Source organism: Phyllostomus discolor, chromosome 14, assembly GCF_004126475.2.
Source record: "Phyllostomus discolor isolate MPI-MPIP mPhyDis1 chromosome 14, mPhyDis1.pri.v3, whole genome shotgun sequence".
Taxonomy (NCBI): Eukaryota; Metazoa; Chordata; class Mammalia; order Chiroptera; family Phyllostomidae; genus Phyllostomus; species Phyllostomus discolor.
In genome coordinates, this window is record NC_040916.2 from 13712021 (window position 1) to 13735689 (window position 23669).

The window sequence follows — 23669 nt, forward strand, 5'->3', positions numbered from 1 at the left end:
CTGTCACAGACCAAATAGTTCAAAACTTTCCAGGTTCATTCAAAAATGTCCACAAGCCAAGCAGCAGGGGGACAATGCTGACGCACATCCGGAATGAGCTTCTGACGGTGCCTGCAGACACCGCCGAGACATCGGCAAGTTAGGGGTGCAGGAGGAGGAACGGGCTTCCCTCATCCAGTGCGCAGAGCTTTACTGGAAATGAAACTATTCTATTTTGGCAGATAACACCCTATTCACACATCCAATATCTATCTTTAATACATATCTTATAGTGTGTAACACAATGATGACATATAAACCATGTATGTATAAATTGGTGCATTGTTTTCCAAACTAAATGAGACTACACATACAGGACCACACACACACACACACACACACACACACACATCAAGGAGAAGAGTTTTTAAAAGATATGGACATCATCTCGCTCCTTTTAGGTGGAAATGTATCTGAGTTCTGCAGATGTCAATTCCTCTTGGTTTCTTTGGACTTAGGAACAAACTGGCTTATGAAAAGGCTTTGGGAACCTAACTTGTTTATAAAGGGAGAGACTTCTGTGATGCCGACACGGTATTTTGGAAAAGGAAAGGTCCCTCTGGTTGCAGTGGCCCAACGAAACCTTACAGGAGTGGCACCATTTGAGTGAGATCTCACTGGCCAGAGAGGACCCTGACAGACTGGATGACAGAAAAGATGGCGCTGGCAAGACGCCTGGCTCAGGACATACACAGCGTTTTAAGGAACACAAAGCGTATCCTGGAAGAGTAAATTAGAGAATAATGAAATGACATCCTAAGGCTATGAAAAGGCTTGAATTAGACTTTTCTAACTAGTCAATATAGAGCAATTAAAGAATTTTAAGCAAAGAGAATGATAATCAGTGTCTGATCCTTATACACAATAAGTATTTTCTGGAAAAAAAAAGTAAGTAAATGAACAAGCGAATAAATGTGATTCAAAAAGGATCATCTGGCCCTGGCTGGCGTGGCTGAGTGGATTGAGTGTGGGCCTGTGAACCAAAGGGTCACTGGTTCGATTCCCAGTCGGGGTGTATGCCTGGGTTGTGGACCAGGTCCCCAGTTAGGGATGTGCAGGAGGCAACCACACATTGATGTTTCTTTCCCTCTCTTTCTCCTTCCTTTCCCCTCTCTCTAAAAATAAATAAAATCTTTAAATACAAAACCAAAAAAACCCCACAAAAAAACAAAAAGGATAATCTGTAACATGCCCAATATATATAAAAAAAAAGAATCAGGATTTTCAGAAGCACAATCACTTTGGACAAAAATGAAGAGCTGGAGAGAGACCATTTCCGAGTTACTTGAGGTAATATAGGTAAAATAATAATGTTGCAAGGCTAACTATTAGGACTGACTATAAGAAAAATAAAAGATGAACTTAACACTGCAAAGACAGACTCAACAAGACTTGATAGAGGCTGAATGGGAAGAAAGCAGCATCAAGTACTTATTGACTACTTATTATATATTGACTTTAAAGTTTCCAGCTGACTGACCATGGAATGATTGACAAAAACATACTATATTATATACTGTTAAATATCATTACAACAAATTATCTCCTATGATAATTTATGACATTGTCTTCCACTCTTCTCTCAATATTTCCACTCTATATCATATCTTCCAACTGTAATTTTATCACTAAAATAATTTTAACTGAATTGTTTGATAAACCAAGAGGTCATATAAGCATAACTAGTAAAATCATTTAGGTAAAGGACTAACCTTCAAACAAAGGACACTTCTAAAATAAAAAAAAAAGAAAAAAGGAAGGCAAACAAAAGATTAAAAGTACTTTTAAAGTACTGAGAAGAGAAATTAAGAACTAATGTTGACTGGCATAAATCCAATGACAATTTAGCAATGCTCTATTGCTAAACACAGAGAATGAAAAGAAGAAATTAAAACATTCTCATAAGTCTATTTTATTCAGTTAAAAAATATGCAAGCCTAAGACTATACTTTCAGGGATCATTTCTATAGTTTGTTACTAAAAAATATGCAAATCCTAGTAATATTTTTGTTTCAACATTTCCAGCATAATACTGAAATTAAGTTTTCTAAAAGCACGGATACTTTATACCCTGCCTGTTTTCAAGGAAAATTCCAAGCAGTATCTAAATCAAAAGCACACATACTTCTAGGAATAATTAGCAGTTTTAACTTCTTATTCTTCAAGATGCCCAGCTTTCAATTTCTGAAGAGATGTGTAACTTAAAACAGCCATAAAAAAAATTGCCGATAATGTGTGATTTTTATCAAATGAGAAGAGGTACAAATCTATTTCATATTAAGTAAATGACAACTCCTGGCATAAGTTGCTAAGAATTACATCTGTGCTCACAAAGCATACAACCCCAAATACTACACACACACACACACACACACTCTCATGTATGTATATGTGTGTGCATTTATTGCATTTGTGTGCATTTACACTTAAATGCTGTCTACTTTATTTCAGAAGTTTAGTAATCTTGGGCTAAAAGACCCAAATAGGTTGTATTGAAATTGTCTTCCTTGGGAGTAACTTTCCTAGAACAGGACATTTTTTAGTCTCTTACGTCTCTAAAATTTTTGACTCTCTAATTAGAAACATAAAAACAGAAACAATTTCCTGCAGGTTATTGTTAGAAGTAACTTATTTTAGATAAGTAGGATTTTAAAATATTTACCAACTGTGTGAGCACTCTGACATCAAAAGAATGACCAATTGCTTGAGCATTTCCTCTAGAAGATTTTTTCTGGAAAAAAAAGTTAAAAAACTATGTTATTGAGATCAGAGTGGAACATAAAAGATGATTTAGGAACTATTCTACACACACTAAATAACCTAGAGGAAAAAAACCTTATTATTTGTTTTATTTTAGCTTTTCCTACAGACATGTTGTTTTGTGTATTCTATAGCAATCAATATGTACGGTTAAAAACCATTAATTTCCTACTTTTATTCCTCTAGAGCAAGGACTGGCAAACTGTGGTCGAGGGGTCAGATTCAGATTGCCACCGGTCTTTGTAGATAAAGTGTGACTGGCACACACCCAAGATCACTCACTTACATACAGCTTGTGGCTGCTTTCATGCTACAGCATCAGAGCTACAACAGACACCAAATGGCCCGCAAAGTCCAAAATATTTACCATTTGGTTTTTCCCATAAAGTTCACTGACCCTTGCTCTGAAAAGAGAGTTCACCAAAGTTTCTCCTCAAATTAAAGCTGTTTTAGAAGGCCATAGAGACCCCTCTTTAAAATGGAGAAACTTAGTCTTCAAACTGCTATCAGGGCAGAATTCCAATTATTTCAGAAATAATCCCCCATCATTTTCCGAGGGGAACATCTGCCCTTTACTTTAAAAGATCTTAGAAATAAGAAGTAGATGAAAACTGTTTTCATGAAGAAAAGGACTAAAGAACTAAGAACAGTCATCTTTTATTTTGCCTTAACACAAATAATTTCATAAGATGATTTTCTCTTAACTCACCTGTCCTTCTAGTAGGTCACAATCTTCAGCTTTAACTTGTCCATTAATCAAATAAACCCCATTTTCTATTTGCTTGGCCCAGCGTGCAAGTCCGTTCTTAAGAGAAACACAACACAGTAGCTTTCAGACATGATGCCATCTCAAATAAACTCCCTAGAGTCAACTTTTCCCCCCAATACACTGAAGCAGTGAAAATCAATCGCTAAGTATCAGTAGTGTGGTATGTAAACTCAGTCTCACAACAACAAAAAATATGTAGCCCCAAATTTTGGCACCTTACTCGTATTTAATAATAGTAATTCTAATCTTTATCCCAAACTACCATTCATAGCACAGACCTAGGAGGCTTAGTAACTGTATGGCCACAGTCAAATACACTCAGTAATTTCCATTATCTTTTAAAAATCTGAGAAACGAGAAAGAGCCTAAAATATATGAAGCCGTATTAGAGGGAAAAAGCAGCAACCTCCATTTGCCTCCTTCATTGGAAATGAGACACGAACACAAGAATGATACAGAAATTTTTTAAAGGACTGAAAAAGAGAAAAAAAACACATGAAAACCAAGAGAAAGCAGAAAGACCAAACAGTATATATTCTTACATAACTCTATTTCACAATGTACATAATTATGTTAATTAACAAATACTTATGGAGCACCTATTATGCTAAATACGAGTATACTAGTATTATGACATTGTAATCTGGGATAATGAATTAGTTACCCCAAACAGTATCATTATAATTAGAATGCAATTTTTGAGGTTTATAAAATGAATGGCAGACAACCAAAAGAAAGCAGATTATCTATTCAGCAACCACCACAGAAAATTCACTTTACCCTGATACCTTTGTATTTTTCTCCAGGGTATAGCTGACAGAAGTAGCAGACAGTGGGATGTGAATATTAATGTGAACTGTACACTCTAAAGAATGCCATGAGGTTGACAGTCCATTCTGATACTTCCAGTCTGCTGGTTTTGCTGAACTCTTTACCAGTGAGGAAGAAGGAAAAACATAAAACATATTAGGTCATAACATGACTTAATGGCTCATACAATATGCAGCTAACAAATCTGGCCACATTCTTTCATTAAAGGTCAATTGGTTAGAATTAAATAAAAATAAAGCATGCATTTAAGTTTGGTAATCTTCAGGATACTGCGCTTGGCAACCCCCCCGGCGGCTGGCTGGAGAAGGACCAGACAGGCCGTGTTCAGAATTCTGACAAGTGCTCTTGCTCCCATCTGCAGCTTCGACAATGCTAACTTGGCAGCTTCTGACGTGAAGCCAATAATCACCATGTGACAGCGTGTGCTGGACATTCTCCTGTCTGTCCCATCCTTGCTAACAGAATTCTACACAGTTACTTTTTCACACTGCTTTCAAACATCTTAGTAAAATGTTACTACAGATCCTGCTGAGCACAAGTTAGTTGCTTAGTAGGCATTGCAGATACCAAAAACACACATACTTTTACTACGAGCCTCTCAAATATAACACTAAACACATAAACAAGGTAGGGAAGCTTAATAAAAATACGTTAACTAAAAAAAGTTTCTTTGTAACAAAATTAATATTTCAAAATTAAAAAACTGGTGGCTGTGGATATCAGCAGGAGAGGATAGCATTGAAAATGATAAAACTAAATAAAGAATTAAATTTTGTTTTTAAAATAGTTTGCAACACAGAAAAATCTTTAAAGAGCAATTTTTCTTACCTTTGGATCATGGATATCGTAAGTTCGACAAAATATTCTTTACTAATTAAGGATAGAAATAACCTAAAAGAGAATTAATTCTTCATAATCAAAAGAAAATAAACCATCCAAAAATAAAAATGAAATAAAGTGTAAGTGTCCAAGAGTTTTTATAAAATCATACCACTTTACACACTTAAAGATACATATACATATCTATGTGTATATATGTGTTTGTACAAATATACACACGTATTGAAATTGCTCTGACTATAGTTATAGTGCTTTAAACTATTTCTTACTACTTATAAATGCTGCTAATCACAACAAATAGAATTAAAACACTTGCAAAATTTTCCTCAAATACACACCCTCTATAACAAATAGGAGTGCTGTTTTGGAGGAGTCAAGCCTGAGAATTTTAGTGGCTCAAGGGCCCTGTACATGAAATGTTTTAGCTAAATATCCAAAGAAGTTAGAAGCCCAGCTTCTGCAGGAAAAACCCCGTTCTGAATTTTGTCTTCTGCCAGTCCTAGCTCACCGGGCCCCTGCACTGCTCCACCCCCTTCGTGAGGCATTCTCTCGCTTTGGAAAGATGCACAGTAACGAGGCCAAGGAGGCCCTGAAAGTGGCTTTTAGTGTCACTTGATCTTGGCTAAAGACAAAAATTCCTTGGATGTCCTAACTGTCCAGCTCAGAGAGCTTGGGCTTTTAATTGAACATTTTGTCAATGCCAATTGGAAGTGAAAAGTTACCATAATAAAAGCACTACTTGGCCAAAGCTGTCAGTTGGGGCGTCTCCGGCTCTGTGGGGGTCCTACTGTGCTTACTGCAGCAGACGGCTGGCAAGCAGTTTCCGGTCCCTAGTCTTCGCCACCTCTGTCAGACTCTCTGCCACCCTGAGACGTGATCAACAAGCATGATCACTCTTATTACTGGCAGTCCCAATGAGGTGTTATTGAGAGAAAAACTTACAAACTATGCCTATTTTTTAAATAATGACTTAAATAAATGTTTGGGGGGAAAACTTGCAGGAACATTATTTTGGTATCATATACTTTCAAGACACAAGCACTTAAATAAAAGATACTTTTTTGTAGAAGAACAAATGTGAAGTGCCACACGGTCTGAGACTTCCTCTTCTGTGAAATTCCACAGTCTTTTTTTGCTCATAGATTTTTCCATAGCAAATACTAGCTGGAATAGAGGAAAATACAGAGCAACTGAATGCAAAATGAAAGAAGAAAAGTGAGTGTAGAAAAAAACAATTATGTCTCTAAACAGCATTTAGCATTAAAATTCCATGATTCTACCAATAAATTATCTTTTCTTCAGAAGAAAGAGTAAAACTTTATTAATCACTTGGATTCTATTTACATAACAATGGGCTTTTAAGTAGAAAAATACAACCCACCATCATTAAGAATCAACTGGATGTGAAAAACTAATTTTGGGCAACTAACATTTAAGTGAAATATAGAATAGAGACTTCTATTTTATTTTATTATTATTTTTTAATCCTCACTTGAGCATATGCTTATTGATTTTTAGAGAGAGAGAGACACACACAGAGAAATCAATGTGAGAGAGAAACATCAGTTGCCTTCTGTATGTGCCGCAGCTGGGGGTCAAACTCACAACCTAGGTATGTGCCCTGACCTGGAACAGAGCCAATAACCTTCTGGTGTCCAGGAGAATGCTCCAACCAACTGAGCCACCAGGCCAGGGCTAAAGACTCGACTTTAATTAGAATGAGAATTGATAAAAATGAAGCATGTCACCATTTGGCATCTCTTATTTAAATGTGACAGAAGACTTAAGGCAACACATAAGGATATAAAAAATATAGTAGTAACATAAATGAAAAGCAAAAAAAAAAAAAATCGGAAATAGCCCTGACTGGTGTGGCTCAACGGGCTGGGCATCATCCTGCACACCAAAAGGTCACTGGTTTGATTCCGGTCGGGGCACAGGCCTCGGCTTTGGGCATGAGACAGGCAACCAATATCACATCGAAGTTTCTCTCCCTCACTCTTTCCCTCCCTTCTCCTCTCTCTAAAAATAAATAAAAATGTAAATCATAAAAAGTCAGAAATAGTCAACATATTTATGCTGGAAATAAGAATTATAAAAGCACACACTTGATTTGGCAGAGGAGTCATAAATTTGGCTCTCGGCTTTCTAACAATAACGAGCACAGAGAAACCTAATCTGTCACCTAATTTACATGGTCCTTCGAGCTGAGGACAACTGTAGAAAAGGCACAGCTTTTTTCATAATGATATCAAAAGAAGTTTTTTCAAAGTCAATATTATATGATTCAATGAACAAAGTTCATAACAATGACCTTATGGGAGACACCAGCAAATTTTTTAAAGTCAGCTTCTTATAGTGTCCCTTCATGCTGGCCAATTGAAACAAAGTTCGATAATTCACACTCAGTAATTTCTGAAATACAGCATTTGTAGTCTCACAGGCTTCCTAGGAACAGAGTTACAGAAGCAAAAGGCAAGAGGGCCTGACTGTGTCTCTCTAGCCCACGTTCACCCCATTCAGTCCAGCACCAATCACAAAGGAGGCACAACCAATGTTATTAAATGCATAAAGATTCAGATTATATTGCAAAACGCTAGTGAAATTGAGTAACTGTGAAATACACATTTCTTTAAAATGGAGAAGATGGTCGAAGCTCAAATAACTTGCCAGGGTAGAGAAAAACCTGCCTTTCCTTCCCTCACTTCCTCAGGTCCAATACCAAGGTCCTGCCAGTGGGGAGCTGGACAGCCAAGGTCACAAAACTGGGAAAACCTGTAGCATCTGGAATTCTCATCTGCACGCTTTTTTACCAGAAAAAGTTCTGGGGGGATTCTGCGGGTCTTTGGACCTGTCAGGATTATGGGGTCCCCTTCTCTCTTGGGGTGGGAAGTAACTTTTTAAAGGCTCGCTTGGATCTTGGGAACTCAGAGAGATGGACGCGGGCTGCAGTTCACTTTAGGTTTTCAGGGGAAATGGCTTGTGAACCTTCATCTTTCCATCTAGACCACGTGACCCGATCCACTCGTGTAGGAATAAAACGAAAAGTAGGGAACCCATGATGACTACTCTGTCCAGCAATAAAAAATAAGTATCTGGTTGTTGTTACTTTGTTTTACTCTCTGGATACTGAGAGACTTGAACATGTGAAGAAACACAAAACCTATTCCTTTCACATTACAGCGACCACTGGAAACTAAGCGGAAGGTCTAGCCGATATTGCTACTGCATGACACCACCAGTTACATCATTATAATTGTTTCATAACAGTAAACAGAAATCTTTAAATAAAGACTTTAAAAATATGTAGCTTTGATTGAAAATATAAATACTGACATTTATTGCACACAAGATACCAAGCAATTCGGTGGAAAAGCTATTTCAACATAATCTCAGCATAAAGAATATGGAATGGTAATCTAAATATGCTTAGGATCATTGTGTATATATATGTGTGTATATATACATAAAATCAATTAAAATAAGATATAACTGTGGTCTTATTAAGAATTATTACATTTCAGACTTACTCTGCGCAGAGCGTTTTGAAAATCATTTCCCATTTCCAAAGTTGTAATAATAAATACTCCAAGAACTAAAAGCCCCCCAGGTAGCATTCTGGACACCTGGAAGTAGAAATGCATTAGCTTACATTAACATTTGGTTTTGTGTTTGAGAAGCTAAATATTAAATCAGCAAATACTTTCTGAGTACCATTGCACGGCACTGAGGCAGGGGCTTTGAAAAATGGTTAAAATATTGAGAAAGGTATGATAACCAAGATAAATGGGGTGTCATCATGTACACAATCTTCCTACAGTATCCTGAGCTTTTACCTAAAGTTAGCGTATGAATAAAACCATTTAATGACGAAACCCATTAGCTACATAAATAAGCAAACCCCTTTCTCAAGACATCAAAGACCGAAATACCTTCTAAAATTTTTTCAATGGCTTCCACTATCAGCTAAATAAAATATCAATTTTGCCTTAGAGTGCTATCTCAGACTCTAAAATCTGGCTAATCTGATATTCAGAGCATCCCTCATTTGACACTACTTTCTGTGAAAGGTTAAAATGCCGCTCAGAAACCTCTCGCTGTTCTTCACACGCGTGCCTGGACTTTCTAACTCCGCAGCTTTCCTCGGGCTGTCCCTCGGCCGGAGTGGGCCTTTTCCTGCATTCTGGGTACCTTACTCCTTGGTCTGGGGTCCTTAAGGGAAGAAATAATTCACAACTACCTTTTACCCTTTTATCCCTGTAATATTTAGCAGAATACTAAAGCCTGGAATTTGAACAGAGTCTGACTTGAAAATCCATTGTTTGCTATTGCTGAGGTTTACCTCAAATTTTTAAACCTATTTATTGATATAATTGAGCATTTATGTTATTTCATATTAGATAAAAATACTAGCAAGTCTTTCTGTGTTTACTGAATTATCTGCTCAGGATAAATCTCTTAAGGTGGATTACAAGTTTAAGAAGTTATGCATATTTTTAAAGTATCTGATATGTGCTACCAGTTTGTCTTCCATAACATCTATGATCTCCCCTCATCATTGTGGCTACTTCTTAATGTCACGTGGACTTCTTTATACCATCTACACCCAGTGATAAGAGTGCTTTGGTTATCTTTTGTGTAGTTAATATGTGAACAAACTGATCATAAAGTTGAGCCTTCAGAAAATCAGATACCATAGTACAATCCCTCGTATGTTGGTATAGTATCTGTTGGTTGTTCCCTGATTGCACAAATTCTGTTTACTACCATAACAAAAGCTTGAAATACAAAGAATGAAGTTTTCATGTTTAGCATGGGGCACCTGCCTATCTTTACAAAATCACCGACATAAAATTAAACATTTCTTTCTTGAGGAAAACGTGTGAATGTACTCTGCTATATAAATTTTGCTCTGTGTATGTGTGTGTGTATATATATATATATATATACACACACACACACACATATATATAAATAAAGTATATCTTTCTATTTACACACACACACACCCTTGGGAAATTTAAGTTCGAAATATTTAATATTTTTGTTAGAAGATGGTATTAAATATTTCCTTGATTTGTTTTATAACTACACACCACCCCTCGTCACAAACACAGACACACAGATACCAATAAACATGTGTGTGTTTAAAAGCCTTAAAGCTGAATAGGGAAGGAAATAATCCTACTTTTACCTTACTCTAACATTTTTTATTAGATGACGTAATCCATTCAGTAATGAGTTGGAAGTTAATTTAAGCATCGTTCCTAACCCACACCCCCGTCTGTTTCCCGTCTGTGGTCCAGTGCCGCCACCACCTTCCTGGAAACCCAGGCTAAAACCTCAGTAATGCTCAGCGGCTCCCTCCCAGTCCCTCCCCACCCCCATCTGCTCGTCACTACACTGTCCTAGTGCTGGCTCTTCCTCTGCAATGCTTTGGCAATGAAGTTTTAGCTCACTGCTTTAGCTTATTCATTTATCCGGTATTTTGGAGTTTTCTTTAAAGACCATGAAAAACTGTGCACAACAAAGAGAACCCCTGTTCCTCATGAAGCTGAGTCTAGTATAGACTCATATCCTTGTTTTTTTTTTTTTGGACTTTGCTGTATCGGTATGTTTTCCATTCTGTCCTCAGGCACTCTGCTCCCCATGTACACTGCATGGAGGCATGAAAATCACTTTCTAAACTACTGACAGATCAATCCTATGAACCTCTCAAAACAGGGAACTCTGAATGAAAGTCTACCATACAGCTACGGCCTACCAAACAAACTCCTCACTTCTCAGGGTGGGACTCCGAAGTCATCCATGACCGGCCCCTTCCAGTCAGATGTCTAATCACATTTTTCCCATACCCCGGGTTGCAATTATGCCCAATTGCCTGCTCTTCCCCTGACACACCTTTAACTTGCATGCCTTCGGGTCACTTATCCACACCGTCCTTTGGGCATTCAATCTGCTCCCTGACTTCCACAGGCCAAGTCCCATTCATCTTTCCCATTCAAAGCTTCCTACAACACTGCCTGAACCCAGCCGTTGGCACGAGTTCAGGCATTCCCCCTCCACGTTCCTTCAGCACCTTCCATCTTTATCTCGTTTCTCCTATAACTGGTTTGGGTGATCTCTTTCACTGTGGTTGCAACATAAATTCTGAGGATTTTTTTTAATTTAACCTCCATTTTTATTGCCTTGGTGCCTAGCTTAAGTCTTTAAAACAATCTGACCAGAAACTATATTATCAGTAACTACTATCACTTTAAAGTAAAATCAGAAATAAGCTAGCTACATGACTAATAGTAGGAGATAAGCTGAAAAACAGATAAATATTGACAATGGGAAAGCACAGCATGTAAGATCAAGAAGTCAGGCGGCCTGGGTTCCAGTTCCAGCTCCACGACCTACTCCGTGATCTTGGGCAAGTTACTGAACTTCAAGAAAGAAAATGCAAGTTGTGAAAACTTAAGAATGAGCACTCTGAAGTCCTAGTCCAGTAATCTGAGGGTAAAGTGCTTTCACACTGTCAGTCAACAAACACAAGCCGAACCACACAGGAGACAATGTGACGACCTGCTTAGCGTGCTCTGTGGCCCACTCTTCATCCATGTCGTCCAGCTTATCTCCGGGAGGCCTGAGGTTCTCGTTCTTTTCCTCTCTGGGTGGTGTTCTAGTGGCAAGGACCACATAATCCTTTTGTGAAGAACACTTAAAAACAGATTAGAAAGCTTATTAGAGCGATACCGGACTGAGGTATACTCTTATGCACATCATAACACTCTTTTCATGTGCAAAAACTGAGCAACATCCATAACAGCTTAAATTGTTAATACCTATATTGCATGGACTCTATAGAAACCAATTTTCACGGACAGCCTCACTTTTCTCATGTTATCTTTCAATATTTAATATCATCCTGTTATTTAGGTCACATAATGGTCACTGCAAATGGCCTCCTGGATGGGTGAATAAACTGCATTTAAACCAAAAGATAATAAATATGCTTGGTCAATTTTCTAGTTATTATATTTATTTCCTATATAATTTGAACAGATTCGGTGGTTCAGTAAAATAAAGCAATGAATGACCTTGTGCATCTTACTTCCATTGAAATGAAGAATATTGTATGTCAACAGAAACTAAAGAAGAAAGAAAAAAAACAAGCAACAACGAATGACAACAGCGGGGAATTTGTCCGTGTGTGTCCAAGTTAAAGTGACATCAGATTTATGTTCCCCAGTTTTAGCAGCAGTTAAATGGTCATCAAAGGTGGGGAACTGAAAGATAACCTTAGGGCACATTTAATAACTCAGTCTTACAACACTGGAGGTTTCCTATAAGGAGTCAAAACAAAGCTGATAATACAAATTAGCATGGTGTCACCCCAGACATCCCCTGAAATTCCCATCACTGGTGTCACCTTGGCCTAGAAAATACAGGAAGTTGTTCCCACAAAAACTATTTCCAGAGAGCTGCATTCCCATGGACACAGGAAAAGGCAGGCACTGATTAAGAAAGCTCTTCCTTCTCGTAAAATCTACGACTCTGAGAAGAAAATGACAGGAGGAGCAGGACACAGACAGGCTTGAGGGGAAGGAGAGGGCAGTGAGGAGCCCTGGAGTGAGGAAGAAGGGAAAGCGTGCAGAACGGTGGAAGGAATGAAAAGGCAGCCAGAAGAGAGGCCGCAGGACCGTCCTGGACTGCGGGAGACTCGTCTGTGAGAATGAGTCTGCCCGAGTGGGGCAGGTTCGGAAGAGGGGTTTCTCTCTGGCCCTTTATCTTCACAGATCCCATCTTCCTCTACAGCTCTTCTTCCTTTAATTTTTTTTAAATGATGGGAAGTGAAAAGCCTTACATAAAAAGTTCCTAGCAAAAGGAGCCCTATATTAGATACTAATAATCCTGAATGAAAAGTTGAGACTGTTGCCAGGAGAGGCAAGCCGGCCCTCTAGTGAGAGGCCTCATTGGACGGCACCCCCTGGGTGACCCATGCAGGGTCTGCCCTCTGTCTTACAGGCTCCAGAATCAGATTTGTGACCTCGAAGGCCTGTGGCGACGTGAGTCCTCTGGACAGTGCTTTCTTTATAAGTAGGTAACATGGGGCATCAAAGTACAAAAGGAGGTAGCTTGGGAATGTGGACAGAATCAAAACAAGCAAAGTTAATTATGCAGTTTGAATGTTTTATGGCATCGTGATATGTCCAGAAAAAAAATTGTCACAATAGAGCTTTATTTGCTACTAAAACTCAAAACCAAGTCCTTGGGCCTAAATGCACTCTAGGCAATTTGTCTATGTAACTCTTTTTGTCGTTGTCGCCGCTAATTTGTATTGCTGTCCAGTCCTCCTGGCTTATTACATCAGTTGGTGCTCATGCTTTTTAAAGTAACTGTTCAAATCTCTGTTCCATTGTGTGTTGATTTTTAAGGCTTAACTCTATGAGGAAAACAGAATATGACTAATATTCAAATTTCTCCCACCCCCTCCCCCACCTTCTCTTTTGAATCAACATTTTAAAGTCCACACGGTAGGCGTTACACTGTGTAACTAAGTATATGACCACTGTTGCTACCAGTCTGAGTTCAGACAAACTGGCACGAGAATGAAACTGTCAAAAGCTACTTCTGTACAAAACGGCATAACCAGGAATTAATACAGATGAGAAGGGAGTCCGCTACACTTGGAAACACACACACACCCACGAATACAAATAATGCGGGCAATAAAAATTCTAACTTTGGGGTTGTCACACCATAAATTATTTTTACACTGTGGGAAGAGAGCGTGTGCTGCCCTGAGCACACCTGGACTGGGCTGGTCTCACCACTGCTCCACATTTTCCTTTAAACCCCACTTTAAATTTCCTTCTACGTTCTGTCCCTTCATTCCCTAACCTTGAGTTTACTGTTCAATAGCGCATATCAACTTTATTTCTATTTCAACTTTAAATAAACAGGTAATTTGTTCTGTCAGTAAGTACACAGTAAAAGACATATACCTGTCCTATTAAAAGGCCGGAGACAAAAGACTTCCCTTGGAGATTGAGGTTTGAAAGATACTGGCCAACAGTCTCTTCTACGATGTAGGTTCTTCCCATTATTGATAACTAATTCAATCTCCTAAATTACAAAAAAACACACACATAGTATTTTTAGGAAAAAATTATAACTTTCAGTGTTTTCCTCATGGGGGGAGTATAGAGAAGTGGTACTACTTCAATGCTATCACAAAACTTGCAGTGATTGCTTCTTAAATAGCATCTTCTTACCTGCCAAGTTCAAATGCAGCTTCGGAATTCTCAATACAGTGCTGCAGTACATGACTACTAACCAGAGCTGATACGAGGTGAGAATTACTTACACACCGAGGACAAGGGAGAGGACCCTAAATGAGCGGTCAGCATACTTGACTTCTCATTTCAGATGTACGGCTCCTTAGTTATCGTTGATAATCTATGGCTGAGCCTCAGCACACTCATTCCTCAAACAGAGATGTAACTTTTAATCTCCTCCCTGGGAGGTAAGAAGAATGAAACTTATTTACTCGACAAGCACACAATGAAGAACTGCTCACTGCGTGCTAGAAACTGTGCCTAGTGGGATGGTACACAGATAATACTTGGTCTCTGCTCCTGAGTAGCTCACTGCACAACAAAAGGTCACAGACAGACAGCAGTGCAATAATAGCAAACATTTGTTAGAAATAACTTCTTAGTAGTTAGAAATCACTTCTACTGAAACAAAGGAAGGTAATGTAACTTGCCCGAGTGACAAGGCTGGGAAGGGGTTGAGCTGAGATTTAAACTCAGTCTGTTTGTAGAATTCACTCCCTTAACTACTGTGCTCATCTATTTTGTAACTCTTGTGTACAACAGGCATATTGACTTATAAAATAACTTAATATGACTAACATAAGCAGGGGAGGGCAACAATATTTGAATAACAATGAAATTGAAGGGATGAAACAAACATAAAATCCTTCAAAACCAACAAAAAATTCTGAATAAAAAGTCAAGACATTGTAACACTTCTCTTCAAAGACTTCTTGAAGTGATGCTGCAAAGATACTAGTTTGTGAGGAAAAAAGTGACTGAAATTAATTTCTTACCAAATAATTATTTTGACCAAAACCTTACTATTGAACCACTTTCTTCCAGATTTCTTTTAATGTAATTGTATGTTCTGACTTTGGAGTTGAAAAAAACAAAGGAGCCAAGAGACTTGTATCACAGAGCAAATTCAAATATATGCTTAATTCCAAATCCTGGAATTAAAAATGTGCTGTGTTCTAAAACAGGAACCTACCCCCCAAAAAACTATGCTCGTGCTGAGGAATCATGCCCAGCCTCCCCACTAAACCATACCAAAGGGTAACTCCTGACTGTGGATGAGGACCAGTGTATTCCTCCTACTGGCTTATGTTCCTTTGATTTGATTTTCTGTAGCTAGAAACCAAAGATACCAACTAAAAGAGCTAGGCAATAATGAATGATGATCTCGAGGAGTTCACACTCACTGTGGGAGACAGAAATGTAAAGAGAGATGATATTCAAACATGTTGTAGAAGCTATAAGACTGTAGGAACACAGATGCAGCATTCTGAGTGGAGATGGGAGTCATCTGAGTTCTACGAATGATTTCAGTCTCAGTGCAGCACAGTCAAGGCGATTGCAGACGTACTGGGGCGGCAGGTCCGACACCAGGAAACTGCCGCTTGCAATCGTTTTGCGTTACCTAACACTGAAGCCCAGGGAACTGGTTCCAGTTTGAGATGGCCTACTGGATGCTGTTTTGTTTTTGTTTTTTCCAAAGAGCCTGTCCAGTTTTGCCTCAAAAGGCATTAAATTACTTCCTATGTCTTTTCTGACAACTGTGCAAACAAGTTGGGTTTGCACACCATTTTTGTTTAGACTGAGTCTAGACAGTACCATCTGCCCAAATCATTAATGCCTCTATACAGGGAAGAGCTTCCGACTTTTAGTGGTGCCTTAAAGTCTGTGTGCATTTCTGTGTACTAAATTTTCCTCTGCTTCATCCCACTCTTCTACCCCTGTCCTTCTGGCCTAAAACTTCCTAATCCTTGCAGGAAACAGCAGTGACAGTGAACCCAAAATTATGGTATGTAACTTTCTAATCATATTTCTTCCAAGGTGTCACCTACCAGCCATGTTAACGTATAAGAAACTGAATGCAATAGGAAGATGAAAATGTATTGGGTGTTAAAATCTGGTTGAATGTCAGATTTTCCCCCCTAATGTTCCTCTAAAACTTTTAAATGTAACAAACCTTATTTTACAAAATGCACTACTAAAAAGGTAGATCTTTCTTTCCAGGGGTGTCCAAACTTTTGGCGTCTTTGGGCCACACGTTAAATATATTGTGACACCTAATCATACACACACACACACACACACCTCATCATGTTTCAAGTAAATTTACGATTTTGTGTTGGGCCACATTCATAGCCACCCTGGGCTGCATGCGGACTGCGGGCACGAATTGGACACCCCTGCCTTACGCAGTTCAGTTCTTCCAGAAATGCTGTGCGTCCGCAGAAACTCTGCAAGCTGTCCAAACACTGTGATAAGGCCATGCAATTTCCCTGCACTCTGACTACCTAATTTACAAAATAAAGATCTTGGATCAGAACAGGTCTGAAAACCTATGTAATTTCATGATTCTGTGAGTTCAAACTTCTCCTGGCTTCTTTCAAAAACCTTCTTAATTACAAATGAACCAGGCTCCTTAAATTCCTGTTACATAGCACTGTCCCACACACACACACAGCATCTAAATAATCATTTCAAATAAGGTGAGTTAGTCATTTATTTGATTGGAGTTGGACCCTAGTGTCTGCCCATATGTTTCCTACAGTCTCTTTCTTCCTTCCTTCAAAGAGAAAGCTGTGTCCAAGTGCACACACACACAACCTTCACACACACACGAATTACCAACACCTTTAAGCTGACTCACCTGCACGCGTGGTCTACAGACCCACCTGAGAAGTGAGTTTAGGGTTCAAGTACCAGTCTCCAGCGGCCAATGAATTCATCAGAAAGCGACGGACTTCCCACACCTCACTTCCCACTCCAAACCCAGGGTCTCCCTCCGAGTCGGGTGGCGCGGCTTGATGACGCCAGCTGCCCCCCTGCCTTCACCGCAGCGCCTCGGCCAAAGGCACTGCGGTCGCCACCCCGCCCCCTTCCGGGCACCGTTGAGATCTTAGCGTGAGCCCGGTGCCTGCAGTCCGGCCCTGCCGGGACCAATGCCCTCTAGTGGCTCAGTGTCTAGAAGCCGCCAAAGAGGACTCCCCATGGCATCCCGAAGCTTAGACGGTAAGGCTGCCCTGCTTTTCGGGGAGGGACGTGGGCTGACGAGTCCTCTAGGGCGCCACCTCGCGGACAGCGGTCACGCGGCCGGGCTCGGAGCGCCAAGGGGCGGGGAGAAAGGAGGAAGCTGAAGCGGCTCTGCGCGATTGGGTTCACCGGGGGCATTGAGGGAAAAAAATACATTTCCCAGAATCCTGCGAGGCTTGAAGCGGGTGGGGGGGGGAGGGGGAACCGGAAATCCGAGTGCCGGGCCGCGTTACAGGCCTCCTCTGAACTCGTACTCCCAGGGTGCACAGCTTCCAGCGGCTGCGCGCGCACCCGGGCCCCGGCGTCGAGGCGCTTCTGTTGCCGCCGCTAACCCGAGACTCGGCTTCCCAGGGTCCCGTCGCGGGAGTCTCCGGCGAGCAGGCGCGCGGGAGCCCGCGAGCGAGGTGGCAGAGGTGGCAGGCCAGGCTTCGGGGTCCTCCTGGCCTCCGCCTTTCTTCTCCGTTTCTGCTCCCTCGGCCGCTGCCGCTGTGGCCCCCGGCCCGACAGACATGGCGGCTGTGTTGCAGCAAGTTCTGGAGCGATCGGAACTGAACAAGCTGCCTAAGTCCGTCCAGAACAAACTCGAAAAGTTCCTGGCCGACCAACAGTCCGAGATCGATGGCCTGAAGGGGCGGCACGAGAAATTTAAGGTGGAGAGCGGTGAGTACGACCCACTTCCCGCCCTTAGTTCTGGGCCCGAGTCCGCAGCCGTGGCTGGTCTTTTCCCCTTCAAGGCTCGCCCTGTCCCCGGTTTCACTGGCAGCATCGCTTCCTCGGTACCGTGGGCACCCTAGCCCTTGTCCTTCCTGCTCCTCTCAGAGTTTGATGCGAAGGACCCTTTCTGTTCGTTTGTTACTGTGAGCCTGAATCCACATTTGGGTCCGTTTTCTTTGTAGTTAGGGTAGTCTCGTAATAAGGAATTGGGAAGATTTGGGTCTATTTACACGGGACTGAAGAGAGTCCGCAGCCCCTATCTAAGCCTCAAGTAGCCTGTGTGTAAGTTGCATGTAAAATAAGGGTGATTTCCGCTCTGCCGTCTGCTCACCTGCATTCAGAGACCTTTGGCTAATTGACTGTCTGTGCACTTGTTTTGGGCGTGTGTCGCTTGGTACGGTAACGAACGAGATGAGATAGAAGTTCACAAAAGTGAAGAGGTGCTCGGGAGGGCGTTGGCTACAAAGTGCACGTGCAGTGAATAAGTTTACTGTATCAGACTTGCCTCTAAAGTTGGAGTTTAATAGAAAATATGTTAACAACTGTTATTAATGCCTGTAGTAGACCCTCACATTTAAAAAAGTTACAATAGTGGCTTGAACATCCTTGATAAAAGATGAGGAGCATAGCAATTACCATGAGCAAAATACTAACTTCCTGTTGTGTGTCTTGGTTTACCAGTTGTTTGGGGGGCATTGGGACTTAGCTTTGCTAAGTCTATTGAAAAGTCTGAATATATTTTTACTTCCGAAAATGTAATTATGAAGCAGGATTTATGTTGCAAGTTAATTTTCCGAGTCCCAAAAGTGACTATAGTACACTGCATTAAGTGTGCTATATTCAACATTTATTGAAACAATATTGAGTAGCGTCTAAGGGTGTGATACTGTGCTGAACAGTACATACTTGAGCCCCTTCCCATGGTACCTTAACACATTTGTTCTTACATAAATTTAATCATTTAATATTTTAGGTATTATTTTGACTATTACAAGTCTCTAAAGCAAAGCAGCTTTTAATTTAAACATGGTTTTTCTCCATTTAATAAAACTTTCTTGGTTGCTTTATGCTAAGATTCGTGTTTAATTTTATTTTTTTTCTCCGCTGTCCTGTAGAACAACAGTACTTTGAGATTGAGAAGAGGCTGTCCCACAGTCAGGAGAGACTTGTGAGTGAAACCCGAGAGTGCCAAAGCTTGCGGCTTGAGCTGGAGAAGCTCAGTAAGTATTTAATGACATCTTTATAATATTTGGAGGATTGTGCTCTTCCGACACATTTGTATGCTTTGGAAACATTTACTTACTGATACAAAAATATTGATCAAGTATCATCGTTTTCATGTATGTTAATATTTTGATTTTTCATTCCTGGTAAAGACTGTAAAAGAACACAAAAGTTTAATGGTCAGGAGGTCTGGGTTTTAACTCAGTGCTGTTTAACAGCACTTTTGCCACGTTTAACTCATAACAGTGCCTGAATGGTAGAAAGCTTTTTGAAAAAATTAAAGCAATCGTACACCTGGAAAGGTCAAGAGAGTGACTTGTTTTTATGTTGTTGTGTTGAAAGTTTAAAATCTATTAGTTCCATTACCTTTATTTGTGTTTTAACTCTCGGTTATAATTTTTATAAATATTTATTAATCTCAGGATATTTCCTACTTCACCCTAATTCAGGTGAAAAAAGAGTAGCTTATTTCCTTCTTAATTAGTTTTTTTACACCATTAAGTCCTAGGAGGTACACAGGATCTGACATTTTGTGGGTGGAGGATATGTATTGGTTACTTTGTCCACAGCAGAAGAAAGCAAATGTCAGGGAAGACCTGTGTAGAGTAGGGGCATACTTGTTAGTAGATACAGCTAGATTTTAATTTGGGAATTAAGAAAGGTAATAACAAAAATGGTTAAAAACTTCCAACTTTCTTTCTTAACCAGGTTCATGTTCATTGGCTGTTTGGGTCATAACTTTTTTCCAGCTAATTTTGGCACAACTCATTTTTAAAATGTTTGATGTACCTATAAATGGTATGGTATGGATACGTGTTAATAAGGGCATAAATACCGAGTAGTTAGATCACGTTTATTATCTATATGTTGTGTTGCCTTGGCATAATCAACATGGTCTGTACAGTAGTGATGGTAAAGAATTTCAGAAAAATGACTCTGCTGCAGCTGCTTGCGAGAGATCTGGAAAAGCGAGAGGGAGGGGAAGTTGGGGATAAACCTACACAGAAATCTGACGTGTGCAGTTACATGTGTATTTTTTTGGTTTATCATTCTGGATCTATAAGTTTGGAAGCAGTAAATTACCTTGAAACAAAAGAGAAAATTTAGAAGAATTTAGCAGGGTTTTTTCTTTTGATCAGCTAGTTGTTTAAATAGAACTTAAGACTGGAAGTATAGTAAGTGATAACGTCTTTACTCATTCAATTGCTAGCATGTAATTCAGGTGAGTCTTAATGAAAGAAAGCTTTAGAAAGTATACTGTTTCCTACTTACCTGTTCAGAAGAGAAACTATATAAGGAGAGAGAGCCCATTGTAAGTGGATATTGGAGTGATAAATAAGCTGAATTGCAATTATAGTATTATTGTGATTCTGTGTACATTTTATGTAGTTTAAATGTTATTTCTTAATATTTTTAAACTCAGTTTCCTTGTTTATAAATATAATTGACTCTTTTTTGTAGCTGACTTGGAAGATGTCATTGTTTAAGGAAATTCATAATTGCATATGCTTTTTACCATAAACGTTTGCTAGAATTATCACAAGTGCAATTTTGGAGACAGGGTAGCATATCTTAAAATTTGGTCAAGAAATATAGTAAATTTGAGGGTGTATTTGTGAATGTGGAATACATGTAGTATAACTCAGCCTTTCTAAGACTCTGATTTTTAATTTTAAAGTGTGTATGGGTGGCAGTTGGATAAAACCTGTCATTGCAAGTTTTAAGCCTTGGTGTATATGATTATAAAATTCCTTTTATCCAGACAGTCAGCTGAAGGCACTAACTGAGAAAAACAAAGAACTTGAATTTGCTCAGGATCGCAGTGTTGCCATTCAGGTAAATGTTATTCCTATGAATAAAACTAATTGTAAACATGATACTTGAGGAAGTTTTCTATTCTGATTTTGTTTATTAGTTACATAGTCAATGAGAAGGTGAAATATGTTCTATAAGAGAAGCTACTAACAAAAACATGTATACATAAATTTCTTAATTGGATATTTATATGTTTTATTGATTGCACATTTCTTTTACTCATTAGAATATATTGGTACTTGATATTTTAAAAAACACTTGTTTTTAGCTTTGAAGCTCTTAAGTTCTAATTTTATTGATTTCCTTTTGTAAGTAAAGTGCCACATAATTAGACATAGGATAGATATTTATAATTCCATCCCCCCACTCATCCCCTTACCTACCTGCCTTTTATCTTTCCTTTCTCTTAGAAATTATCTATTTAATGATCACTTTTGCCTAGCCCTTATTTCAAGTATTGTGATACTGTTGGGGATATGGGTGGATCCACATCAGAAATCATTTCCTTAGAGTAGTGATATGAATAACAAATTGAATGTAATTAACGAGGGCTGTTGACCAGTTTGTTTAATAAAGTGATTATACCTAGTGATTCTTTTTCTTTCTTTTTTTTCTTTTTTCTTTCTTTCTATCTTTTTTTTTTATGATTTTATTTCTAGAGACGGGAAGAGAGGGAGAGAAACATGGATTGGTTGTCTCTCATGCACCCCCCAGCCAGGGACCTGGCCTGCAGCACAGGGATGTGCTTGACCAGGAATCTAACCAGCAACCTTTAATTTTGCAGGAGGATGCCCAGCTCACTGAGCTGTACCAGTTAGGGGTGTCCAGTGATTCTTTAACCAGATTGAACCTTAGACTCTGTTGGGTTTTAAAAAAAAAAATTGAAAGGTACTTGATATGTAAAAAATATTGGGAAAGGGTAATAGACTTGTTCCGACAGAAATTGAAAGGGTACTAGAACTTGATCCAAGGTGTAAATACATATTTATATTGGTTCAAAAAAAAAAATACCATGGCATGTTTGAGTAGGCCACTTCCAAGTGACAGTGACATGAGGAATTTTTTCATGAGCCGAGGAAAAATAAGTTTTAAAAATCGAAAACATGAACAAAAATGTCAAGGGTATAGGTAATTTTTAAACTTTTTGCTGTGTGAGTTATAAGATAAAGAAAACCAACAATCTTTAAATCTTAGCTATCATTAACTAAAGTGACAGTTTCTTATTCAAGTTCCTATATTGATTAATCAGCTTGATTTTTTTATTTATGTATTATGCTTACTCCTCTGTATGGCAGAGCCAATTTACAAGGACAAAGGAAGAATTAGAAGCTGAGAAAAGAGACTTAATTAGGACCAATGAGAGACTATCTCAAGAACTGGAATATGTAACAGGTATGAAGCAGCACTTTAGCCTCTAACTCTGCTCTTTTCCTTTCTCTTCTGACAATGCTAGGAGTTAATTCCCTGTCCACGCCTGTTGGTATTTATTTATCATAGTTCAGAATACAGTTCAGGGTAATAGCCTGTTGTTTCTCCCACTTATTTATCTTTAAGTCATTATCAAGGATTAAAAGAACTGTATAGACAGTACACAAATGAAAAACACCTCAAAGAAGTGATTTGAACCAAGGGTGACATACAAAGATACTTAATACAATAGTATTAATAATATCAAGTTGGCAGTTTAATGTTCGATTGTAGAGGCTGAACTTTATTTTATATATAAACCTTTACTAATATAAACTATCCACAACCATTCAGTATAGGAACCTAAAAGGAAAGCCCATATTTAAAGACATACACTGAAGTAGTCACGAGGCAGGAGAACAAAATGTGTAAACATATAGACTATAATGTATAATACAGTTGATATATTCAGGTGAACATGATTTCGCAGGTTAATGGTATCAAGTTCCCTTTGGTTATTTTTTGTAAGAGTTTTAAAAAGTTCTGTTGCTATTAAAGGAAAAACTTTTGAATATTTATGTTATATAACATTTAACTAGGTTTTTCTAGTCTCGGGAAAAAAGTTACTTCAGTGTATTTGTTGATTATGATCAGCTGATGGGTAGGTAAAAGTTAATAGATTTTTTTTTTATAAAAACCTTGATGTAAGGAACATAAAGAAAAGTAAACATATATTCTGATAGTTTTGAATGGAAGGTCTTTATATGTATATATTGCCATTTTTTTCCTTTTACTTAACAGGTAAGCCATTTGTGAAATTTTAATTGGCCTTTCATTATATATCAGGAGAGTTAATGTTAATTTTGTATATTTAACTTTAAGGTACTGCATTTAAATAAAATAACCAGTGTAATTTAAATTGT

The 23669-nt window shown here is 38.8% G+C and overlaps 2 protein-coding genes and 1 pseudogene across 6 annotated transcripts in view; 2 read left to right on the forward strand and 1 right to left on the reverse strand.

Annotated features, from left to right (window-relative positions):
- ODR4 (odr-4 GPCR localization factor homolog) overlaps nt 1-17347 on the reverse strand; it is a 31560-nt gene extending 14213 nt beyond the window's left edge. Inside the window, exons 1-9 of one of the 4 annotated variants that reach the window (XM_036015935.1) lie at nt 17204-17347; nt 14230-14350; nt 11807-11941; nt 8770-8865; nt 6297-6403; nt 5228-5264; nt 4357-4497; nt 3509-3604; nt 2702-2770 (exon numbers count right to left, since the gene is read on the reverse strand). In XM_036015935.1, coding sequence (XP_035871828.1) covers nt 2702-2770; nt 3509-3604; nt 4357-4497; nt 5228-5264; nt 6297-6403; nt 8770-8865; nt 11807-11941; nt 14230-14328 — 780 coding nt within the window. In that variant the 5' untranslated portion in view covers nt 14329-14350; nt 17204-17347. Of the gene's footprint in view, nt 1-2701; nt 2771-3508; nt 3605-4356; nt 4498-5227; nt 5265-6296; nt 6404-8769; nt 8866-11806; nt 11942-14229; nt 14351-14499; nt 14595-17203 lie in introns of those variants that run through there. The other 3 variants (XM_036015937.1, XM_028531075.2, XM_036015936.1) reach the window with 3 other exon arrangements.
- LOC114512187 lies at nt 1979-2049 on the forward strand (annotated as a pseudogene).
- A 41-nt stretch (nt 17348-17388) lies between the features above and the next one.
- Nucleotides 17389-23669, forward strand: part of TPR (translocated promoter region, nuclear basket protein) — a 61231-nt gene continuing 54950 nt past the window's right edge. The window contains exons 1-5 of one of the 2 annotated variants that reach the window (XM_028531074.2): nt 17389-17565; nt 17938-18246; nt 19416-19520; nt 21287-21360; nt 22635-22731. In XM_028531074.2, the coding sequence (XP_028386875.1) occupies nt 17496-17565; nt 17938-18246; nt 19416-19520; nt 21287-21360; nt 22635-22731 (655 nt within the window). In that variant the 5' untranslated portion in view covers nt 17389-17495. The remainder of the gene's footprint in view (nt 17566-17937; nt 18247-19415; nt 19521-21286; nt 21361-22634; nt 22732-23669) is intronic. The other variant, XM_036015928.1, reaches the window with a different exon arrangement.